The sequence below is a fragment of the Ciona robusta genome, chromosome 3 (genome assembly GCF_009617815.1).
Source record: "Ciona robusta chromosome 3, ASM961781v2".
In the NCBI taxonomy this organism is placed as follows: domain Eukaryota; kingdom Metazoa; phylum Chordata; class Ascidiacea; order Phlebobranchia; family Cionidae; genus Ciona; species Ciona robusta.
In genome coordinates this window covers 6783921-6794615 of record NC_143237.1, presented here as the reverse complement: position 1 = coordinate 6794615, position 10695 = coordinate 6783921, and the positions used below count along the sequence as shown (strand labels likewise).

Here is a 10695-nt window from a genome sequence, read left to right as displayed (position 1 = left end):
CAACTGCGTTTCTGGTAAGGATAAAGTAACAATTTACTTTATAAGATTCGTGTACGTCTCCTATACCTAACGACAGTTTCGTTTTTCGTTTGATTTCGGGACGAATTTGCAACCTTTACGATAGATTTACTACAGGGAAATCCCCAAGCGCAGAAGTCGTGTGACGTAGTTGCTAACCGACTTTCGCACAAAAAAAGCGCCAGTTATCAAGGGCGGTGGTTTCCCTCATGGAATAGTTCAAATATTGAAATATCGTAAAACGTTTACACTCGCTAATTGCATACAATTAACGTAACATACAATTGAAATATATAACCCAAAACGTTTAAAGCATTTTTTGGCGTTATGTATTTTCTATATTGCGTATGTTACGCTATATAAGTGACGGACGCAGATCGACAATCGACGCGGTTTTCGGGGTGGAGGCTTTTGTGTCAAAGCGCGTTTGAGTTTTTCTCGTCTCCATTTCTAAATTGTCTTTACGTAACGCGTTATTAAGGTCAGATACTTTGAAAATTTATAGTTCATGTCTAATATAAAGTATTAGTAAATCACGTACAATAATCTACGTGTTTCATATGTGATTTTCCGCCTTTACTGTAAGGAAATTAGACAGCTGTTGTTCGGTTAATTGGCGTTTAAACTCGGTAGAATATGCAAGCTGAATACAAATATTTATATATATATATATTTTTTTAATTGAATCTGTAAGGAAAAAATATATAAAAGTAAAGTTATGGAAAAATAACATGAATACACCCTTTTTAACAGATTCTGTTAAAGCCAGTGTGTTTAAAATAGCCTACATAGTTTATAACTATAATATTAAACTTTGTATTGTGAATTAACATGGTTTTCTATATATAGAGCAGTAAGGTAACATATACTAGTTAACTTTGTATACAAAGATTCTAGCAGAGAAAACATATGTAACAGTAAACTAATACCAAACTATGTATCATGTCTAACAAAGTAATTTGCCATATTTTAACTTTTCAGTTCAATTTGTGTCTTTAAAAACTTTATATGTATTATTATTTTTACTTACAATATTTTGTTTAAATAACTTTAAAATTTAATAAAGTGTTTGAACATTATTGTTTCATTTTAAGTTGTCAACATTATCGTTGTTTTTTTTACATATGCGCCACTTAACACAAAAAATGAAATGTAGTTTATTCATGGTGCACCTTATATATAAAACTTTTAAAGCTTTATTTATTTGTTGTTTAATACAAATTCATTAGTTTATATGATGGTTTATGGGAGATTTTCTATGATTGCCAAATAATTTGAAAAAATTAAAACAAACAAACAAAAATCAAAACGAACAATTGCACAAACACACATACCAGAAGAGAGTTTTATAACCAATGTACCACGATGCCAGACAAAATTATAAATATTGAATATTGTATCACAACCTATTACTTTGCTTTAAAAATACATTACAATCAGTACAAGATTAAACATTAGGTGTTGCGGCCTTGCTTATTTTCTTCCAACTAAATGTAAATATGTTTTTAACTGTAAGCATGTTTTAACAACTGTTATTTTTCCCTATATCCTGCTTTTTCATTTAAAGTTTTTAAATTTTCGCCACCGTAATCTAAGAGACAAATAAAAGTTATTATAATGTGTTTTAAATGCATCAAGTAACACATTCTTTTTTTAAGTCACTCTACCAAAATTACATTAAAGTTTATAGAAAACAAATATTCAAGTTATTTAAAGGCTTTAAAATGGCTGAAGCTTCTGCTTCCACTGAACCAGTGCGACCAATAAGGGTGGTGAGCATGGGTGACGTTCCACACACCCGGTTCACCACTTGGTTGGTCCAACAAATATCCAGTGGAAACTACCTTGGTTTGGAATGGGTTGAAGGCAGCAATAAAAGAATATTTAAAATACCGTGGACCAAACAAAACTTCCCAAACTGGGCAGAGCACCATAAGATTTTTGAGGTAATGATTTTGCTTGTGTAATCTTAATGGTGTACAATATAACTTTTTGGAGGGTAATTTCATGTATAGTTACATATTGTTAGTTGTAACCACAGTAGTTCTTCTATTGTTTGTACATGTTGAAGTTTAATGTAATGCAGTAAAATTAGAAAAAATCTATGCCTAGAAAAACTAATAGTTTTATTAAGTAACATTTAGTATGCTAGGTTGAAGAAAAACTTTAAAACAAAGGGGTTTCCGAGTATAAAATAATTTAATAACCACAAAAAGGGTGAGAGCAAATGAATTTATGAATGTTATAATAACTTCTAAAAAATGGTAGCAGACTGATTGGTTTAAAAATGTGTTTAAATATGATTTTAAAGCTTAATATGATACCAACTACTTGTAGTCAGTTGGGTAAATTGTTGCGTTTTCACCACACTAAATATGGTGGTATAATCAACTTATCTTTGCAAACAAAAGTTGTCCGGTATTCATAAAAACAGGAAGTTAAACACGAGTAGTGTAAACACAATGACAATAAAATGACTGCCAAGTGTATCATTTTCAGCCAGTTAACTGCATTTTACAGCCTTTAATCCAATCACCTAATGTCATTTCGGTGTAAAAACAAGGCTTATTTTCTTCCAATCAAATATAAATATGTTTTTAACTGTAGTCTGTAAGCAAGTTTAACAACTGTTGTTATGTGCTATACCCTGTCCTTACTTTTAAAATATTTCTAATCGGTACGGTAATCGAATAAACAAATAAAGTTATTTTTATTATTATTTTTTGCCATCATTTACTTAGCTTGTCTACAGAGAGTATTGGAAATTTGAATAAAATTAGTTTCTGTGTGCTTTTACATTTACGAAATGTTAGTCTCCTTGCACTTACGTTTATGAACTAATTTATGATGTATCACAGTCAGTTAGACAAAGTGAATGATATTTCCTGGAAAGATATCATTTCTTCCATGTATCACAGTTTGCTTGATAAGGAGTTTATATATACACCACACTTACAACACAAATTGTATATATTTGGGCGACAAAACAAGTTTCTATAAAAAAAGTACTTTAGTAGGGGTGGTTAGAAATATAGGGTAATGATAAAAAAGCTATCTTTACTTAAAAAGTGTGTTTTATTAAATTAGTTACAACATTTTAATATTTTATTCAATATACCCATTTTAACATTGTTTAACAACTAAAATACTCAAACATGAAATAAATTGCTCACTTGAATGTACTTAAGTATAGTGGTACACTCACTGACACTGCAGGCTTGCTGCTCAACTCCAAGAAAGAAAATATGTTATAAGAATCTTATCCACCATTTTTACATCAATACTCAGATATCGAGATATAGTTATACTTATATATGCGGCAACTCGTAAGCCGGCATAAGGTGTATGAAACAGAACATTCCAGTTATACTAACTGTAGTGACCCTGCTATTTGGGGATAAATAAGTTGCATTTGTTCTTTTAAAAATATTTAAATTTTATAGGATTGGGCATTACTTAGAGGCAGATGGAATACAGTTACTGGACAACCGAACCAGTCTTTCAGTCAAATGAAAAGCAATTTTCGAACTATCTTAAGGAAATGCGATTACATTAAGGAACTCCACCAGTCTCACCAACTTGGTCTTCAAGTTGGAAATTACAAGGTTTATAAATTGCTTACTGATGATGAAGCAAAAGGTGATGACTTATAGAAATCTTAGATTGTGCTTTGTAATCTTTAACAAGCATTAGATACAATGCACAGCATCTTGAACAATTTTTAGCATATTACAACTTTTTTATAGATTTTTATGTTTGGTATAAATTTTTATTTTAGTATTAACATATTTATTTGTAATTGGTGAGTATATATTTTAGCTTACCAGTTTTGAATCTAAAACAGCTTTTATCATAATGTTAGGTGTCAATTTAAATAAGCAGAGCTAAATGATGTTGCATTCGTTGCTGTCGTTTAATTGATACTTTTCGTTTTATATTGTCCTAATCTTGGCTACTGTACAGAAAGAGAAGTTATAATTTATTATTATTATTATGATACTGAATCAAATAACTAACAAAGCCGCTTTAATAGCAGAACTGAGAAAAACCAGACCACCCAAAAAGAGAAAACCATACACAAAGCGAGCTCCCAAAGTTACAAAAGCTAAAGAAGATATTACACCTGTTGTTCAAGGTGAGAATTGCTTATATTGAGCTGTCATGTGCAAGTATTATTTTAAATCCACGCTGTATTTTATGGATTTTTTTACTTGTGGTAAATATGCAGTGTATGGACAGGCAGACATGGTTTTATTTTATTTTTTTTCTGACATTATTACCAATGTGAATGAATCTTTTTTATCCTTGTGTGGCGGTCAACAACAGTTATTAGGATGTTGGCGGTCTGTTTTACACAGTGTGTATGACTTGAGTTTGAGTATACTGTTTGTATCCGATTTCATAATAATTTTGTAGATATGAAGTATATGATTCTATAACAATTTTTTTCTGGTACTTTTCCAAAAAGTACGTTAGACATGGATTGCACTTCCATTTTCACATCAACAGGACAGTTGCTTCTTCCACCCGCTCCATCAGCTCCCATATCGTCCGTACATGTTGTCATGTCAACCGCCACTTTACCTCACAACTCCAAACCCTTTAGAATCAAAGAAGAAATCCAGTTGAAGCCAGCGGTAAATTTTACCCGATTTTTCAATGAATGTATATACTTTTTTTGTCATTGCATGGCGGGTCAATCAAAGTTGTTCTAACACATTGTACACCTCATGCACAGTTTAAAATTATCATGTTTGTAACTTTGAGAGTGATTATTTTTGCATCAAAAATTTAAGTGTGAATTAAGTTGTTTTTTTTTCAAGGACGTATTTAAAATATATTGGTTAGGATAATAGTATTTAATGGTGGTGAACTTGGAACATACAGTGTTATATTCAATTTTTATTTGTCATAACATCTCCAGGCATATTACCCATTAGTTACAGTCTAATCTAGATAAGGTATTTAAGAGGTGTCCACACAACGGACAGAAGTGTAACAATTTGGTTTATTTATTTCAGAGCGGTTATTCTGGGACCTGCGTAAGACAGTTTAAACTGGAACGCATTGGAGACACAAGTACAGGCCCTTTTCCATTGGAAAGTAATCTCAAGACCAGTGAAGAGCAGAGCAGTTTGATGGAGAATGTTCAAATGAATGTGGAAATACATTCAACTGGTGCAGAAAATCAAAGCAGTTACTTTAATACAGTGGATATTGAAACAATGGATGATGAACTTGCTATCGATAATGAAGTGGAAACTGCATCTTACTGTGAAGGCATAGAAACGGGTGACGCAAATGATAAAACGAAACAGCCGCATAATAAAGAAATGGATGGATTTCAAATGTTGCTTGAAGCCGCACAAATGGCATCAACTGTGGGAGAAAAATCTGATAACAGTGAGGATGATGCAAACCAAGTTGGTCCAGAAGCTGGATTACGTCCACAACAAATTACAATTTCTGATATACTAATCGAATTACAAATACCACGTGAGTAGAATGTTTGCATAGGCGTAATGTAGTTGCTGGCTAATCATATTACCACCCCAGTTTCAGAGCTAAAAAAAACTTTTACCCTACTATCTAAGTGTCTTTACAAACCAGCAGAGTGAAATTTAGGGTTGTTACCCATTTATTTGTTTAAAATTCAAAAACAGCTCTGAATATTTGTATTGTGTATTTTATATATGTTTTGCTCATTGCAGCTGAAGAGTTGTTTACTTACACGATGAATGTGAGATACCAGACCAAGAATGTGGTGAAAGATATGCTGCTTACTGATATGAGTTATGGATATAGAGTTCACTATGGCAACCATAAAGAACAGGAGAAAATGCTTCAACAGCACAAGCCGAAAAAATCAGAATTGATTCACGACTTTGATCACACACCAGTGAGCCTGCCTGAATCTGATGTTCCACCTGGCAACTTGCTGTACACCGTGCTTAAACACATGGATGCTGGACTTATCTTAAAATCTGACAAATCGCATTCTCTTCATTTAAAACGACTCTGCCAGTGCAGGGTGTTTGCCTTCAGCAGTTACGGTGAAACAGATTCTGATACAATCCCTTTGTTATTAGCTAGGGAAAAAATGTATTCCTTGTTCTCATACAAGAAATTCATGACAGATTGGCACAGATACCTCATTGAGGGCTCAACATGCCCTAACATTGAAATCAACCTGGCATTCGGTAAGACGCCAAAACAACGACACAGTCGAGTTCACGTTGCAATATCATTGATCCCAAAAGCAGCAGAGACCATGATGCAGCGAATTACATCAGTGGATGAAAAATCGCTGAGTAATGAAACAAAGTTGGACAATATCCTTAGAATGTTTGAATCCTACAATTCATAAGCTCCCAGTACAAACCATAACGGTAGTTTTTCTAGGCGTTCATGATTGTTGTAGTGAAGTATAAATTCAATTTGAAGGCAAATTTTTATTTGTAAATATTGCTCTTATATGCTGTGAGGGTTGCATAATTCAGTTACACTTTTTGCATATAAATATCACTTTTCACCTCAAGTAAGAAATTTGGATACCTTTAGGGAAGGTACAACAGTCTAATGCTTTAAATAAGTTAAAATAAAGTTGTGTTTTTTAAAACTAAATGCCATTAACGTGCGGTTTTGTTTTTTGTGTGTAATGGATGTTAAACTTGTTTTGACAACATCATAACCATTTTCATAAAATATGTATATTGACAACTTACAAATATTGTTCACATGTATAATATGAAAATGAAGTGTTTAACCAATCTGTGTTACACTATATGTAATGTTATTTACTTCATGAATTTGAGATAAGTATCTCTGGCTTTAAAAAGAAGCTTAACATCCTGCTCTGTTCAACTAGCTTTTTTGACAATCGTTTAAGAATGAAAAAAGCACCACTTACTTATTTGTACCATCTCACCACAGTTACTTATTTGTACAATCTCACCACAGTAATTTTTGCATTGAAATGTTTGACCCGTTTGTTGTAGTGTTATCATTCTCCAATCCGACTCATTATATGGTTAAGCATGTGACTACTTGTTGTATTTATTATTTGTTCATTTTGACTAAACTTATCAATGTACAAACTGTTTTAGGAGTTCGTGTAATATAAAACCTTGTTGGTGTATCAGTCGTGTCACTAGAACGGGTAACATTTAACTGAAAACGAAAGTTTTTGCAGGGAAATCACCTGAGTTTTAAGAATTTATAAAAGGGCTGCGAATAAATTTAAAGCGTCAAATTACATAAACATAACACGCAAGTGTGCATTAAAACATGCCTCATTCCAATGATCCACATATACAAAAAGGGTTTTACGAATATGAAACATATTTGTAAATGTTTTATATAAACGTAGCTTTGGTATAATAAAATAAATTCTAGTCAGCTTATAGCCAGCAAAATACTCAGAAGTTACACACTAATATATCGCAGCTTATAAGTAAATAGGATCAGATCACTCTTGTACCAATGTGTGATCACGAAGACCACGATCATGGTGCTCATGGTCATGATCATTCACATGACCATGAAGATAAATCAGCACATTTTAGTTTGTACTTAAAAATTAACTTAACACAGTAAGTATTAACACTGCAATGTATTTTTAAAGTATTACTTGAACCAATTCCTATTTGTGTAGCAAATACTTTTTCTACCTTTCCCTCAAAAAATAATCGCCCACAAAGTAACATTACATGGTAACTCATAAGCTGGCACGAGATGTTTGAAACCGAACACCCAGGTCATTATGACTTTTGTTTTCCGGCCATGCAAAGATAAAGTAAGTTACATTTATTCAATTAAAATAAATTATTCAAAATTCTCTTTTTTGTTTTCAGATTGGAATGCTTAAATGAAAGTGAAGAAGGTTCTGGAAAAAAAGTTTTTAAGGCGTGGGATGAAAGACTTGATCGTGAGCGATATGTGGAGAGTGATGCAGATCCTGAACTACTGTTTAATATCCCGTAAGATAATTTCTAGAAGTTGTTTCATCCTTTTCTGCATGGCTGTGTCTGTGCTTTGTATTACAGATGGTTAAGCAGTCAGCACATCATGTGTGTGTTACACTCTTGGTTTTTAATAGCTTTGGTAGTTTGAGCTCAAAAAGATATATAAAGCAGTTTTCGTATAAACTGTATTTTAATCTACCAGTCCACAAACTTTAGATTTACTGTGAAAAATGTGTTTCACTGCTCTTAACTAGTAAACACAAATTTAAATTTCCCTTCAGTTTTACAGGTAATGTGAAACTTAAATCAATCGCATTGCTTGGCGGTGAGAATGACAGTCATCCAAGAGTCATGAAGCTTTTCAAAAATATTCCAAACATGAGTTTAGATCAAACATCAAAAGAAGCTGACCAGACGTTTGAACTTCCACAGTCGTACACAGATGTATTGCAACTACCAGCAAAGTAAGCGAACATAATGTTATTTTTACCATGGGATTCAAGACACACTGGTTAGAAGGCTTGAACCATTTCAGCTCTAAGTTAAGCACCATTGTGGGCACATTAGGTATCATGCACCAAACTCAGTGGTCCATAACGGCTTGTCCCAATTTTTCAACCATACTTAGAGTCTCAATAAACACCTTCAGGTGTTAGTACTTTATGTCAGATTTTGCAGCCAATTTACACACAAAACTATACCAACTTGGAGAGCCATTTTTAAATGAAAAACAACGTGGTGCGTGATCAAATGCTTAAATATCTTCAATTTTAGAATTGCAAGGTTCTCAAACATCAACTGTTTGTCAATTTTCTTTCCTGAATGCTATGGTGGTGAAATAACTAAAATTTATTACATTGGGCTTACAGGAGACTTTATGCAGGTAACATAAAGTCTTGTAACTGTAACTAATTAGACTTATATTCATACAATTCTTGATGAACCGAATAAAATAAAAAATGCACAATCATAAGTCATATATTATGTGCAAGATTTTTGTTGTAGGCACTGGTTTTAAAACATCACAAATGTAACTCTTGGTGTGAAACTAAGCTGTAGCTTACTACTCCCAAAAGTGCTTTCCATTTGATATTTTTCTACATACCTTATCCAATTGTAATTGCACCACAAAAAGTACACATTACTTTAAATAGCATTCTTGTACAGCAATGCTTATTTCATAAACTTTTCAATTTAATTTTACAATAGGCACAAAGACAAGAAGTTTTGATCACCAATTATGAGCTTGCTGCAAACCCAGCTGATCATAAACAAAAACTCAACAACATGTCTGGTCACATGATCAGCTGATTGTCCAATCAACATTCTCGCATTTGATGTATGTAACATAGCCAAAATTTAAATAATATATGTAATCCTTTTCTTTCTTCTTATAATAATATTAATGGTCATTCACTCCTTCTTTACATTAAATAACTCCATATGCTACGTTTAAAAATATTTGGGATCTTTGTAATTAAATTGCTAGATGACTTCTAAAACCTATGGAATCATGGGATATTAATTTTAACTATAAATTAGAAAACGCACCAAAGAGAATTTGAAACAATGGTTGATAACAATTAAAATATATCACACTTGGTACTTGAAAATTTTCTGTTTGTTCCTGCTTGATTGAAGAACTTCAAGTGCATAGACACTTTTAACCTGACATGATACTAATATACTGACTAGACTAAGTGTTCTCTTTTTAAGTAAAATTATCTCCCTTTATTTTCTCTTCTAGTTTATCTTTTACACTAACAAACATATTTCCGTATATATAAAATCTGAGTGGTTTTGTTGCCCAGTCACCAGAGGTAGTGTGTTTCAAGCCTATTCTTTTACAGGTAACGATGTCTTTTTCATCCACTGAAGTTCCTTTTTCCAGCCATATTTCATCACTATTCGACATATCAATCTTGTCCAACTGTTTAGTAATTTTGAGTGCCTGAAATACAAAACAGTTTTGATAAATAACTTCATGGTAGTTTAAAACTTACCTGGCATAACTTTGACGGCCCATTTGTTACATTTTTTATCTGGTTTTGCTTGCTGTTTATTTTGGCGCGATTTTTCTGCATCGTTTCTAAACCTTCAAAGGGTTCTACTCCTCGTATTAAAACTGCATCTCCATGACCTACGGATACACAAAACACGACAACTGAAAACTTACAGCTAAAAAAAAAGTTAAACTATATATATACTTTAAATTGTGAGTTCAAAAAATCCTTTAGGGACTCTATTAGGTAATAGGTTGTAGGCGGTAGTCACCTTTGCTTGATATATTCATGCAATAGTACATTCCATACGTCATATAGACATATAAAGTGCCTGGCTTCATGAACATTGCTTCATTTCTTTTTGTGCGTTTAAAGTTGTAGGAATGCGACGCTTTATCAGCATTTGACATGTAAGCTTCTACTTCAACAATCTTACACCTGAGAATTTCACTTTCAAGTTTTCTAGCAAGAGTCATTCCTAGCATTGACTTAGCAGTTTGAATGCAGTCATCATGAAAAAAAGATTCGTTGATTCGTTCAGTTTTGCTGTCTTGTGCAGCGTTCGACTTGAAATATTTGCTTGCGTAAACGGCAGATTTATCAGTTTTCTTTCGTTTTTGCGAATTTCCCAGTGCGTACGCTTGCTTGCCAATGGACATTCTCATAAAACTTGAATATACTATCACCATACAGATGCTCTCATGTCAGAT

General features: G+C 32.7%; 3 protein-coding genes across 4 annotated transcripts; 2 read left to right on the top strand and 1 right to left on the bottom strand.

The window, feature by feature from the left end:
• Positions 1 to 236: 236 nt before the first annotated feature.
• LOC149738667 (uncharacterized) lies at positions 237 to 7156 on the top strand. Its single transcript, XM_089874716.1, has 6 exons — positions 237 to 1964; positions 3462 to 3657; positions 4052 to 4152; positions 4470 to 4655; positions 5040 to 5514; positions 5730 to 7156. Exons 1-6 carry the CDS (start codon positions 1647 to 1649, stop codon positions 6383 to 6385), a joined length of 1932 nt encoding a protein of 643 aa, XP_089730842.1. The 5' UTR covers positions 237 to 1646; the 3' UTR covers positions 6386 to 7156.
• A 130-nt stretch (positions 7157 to 7286) lies between these two features.
• On the top strand, positions 7287 to 10121 carry LOC149738666 (PITH domain-containing protein 1-like). Its single transcript, XM_089874714.1, has 6 exons — positions 7287 to 7610; positions 7872 to 7997; positions 8264 to 8446; positions 8757 to 8865; positions 9192 to 9321; positions 9833 to 10121. Exons 1-5 carry the CDS (start codon positions 7501 to 7503, stop codon positions 9291 to 9293), a joined length of 630 nt encoding a protein of 209 aa, XP_089730840.1. The 5' UTR covers positions 7287 to 7500; the 3' UTR covers positions 9294 to 9321; positions 9833 to 10121.
• LOC149738665 (uncharacterized) lies at positions 9128 to 10674 on the bottom strand. Of its 2 annotated transcripts, none has more exons than XM_089874713.1 (3): positions 10257 to 10674; positions 10016 to 10122; positions 9128 to 9933 (listed from the first exon to the last, which is right to left on the bottom strand). In XM_089874713.1, exons 1-3 carry the CDS (start codon positions 10672 to 10674, stop codon positions 9694 to 9696), a joined length of 765 nt encoding a protein of 254 aa, XP_089730839.1. In that variant the 3' UTR covers positions 9128 to 9693. The 2 variants fall into 2 exon arrangements, with proteins under 2 accessions (XP_089730839.1, XP_089730838.1); XM_089874712.1 differs by having other exon boundaries at positions 9686 to 9933; positions 9986 to 10122.
• Between the last annotated feature and the right edge of the window lie 21 nt (positions 10675 to 10695).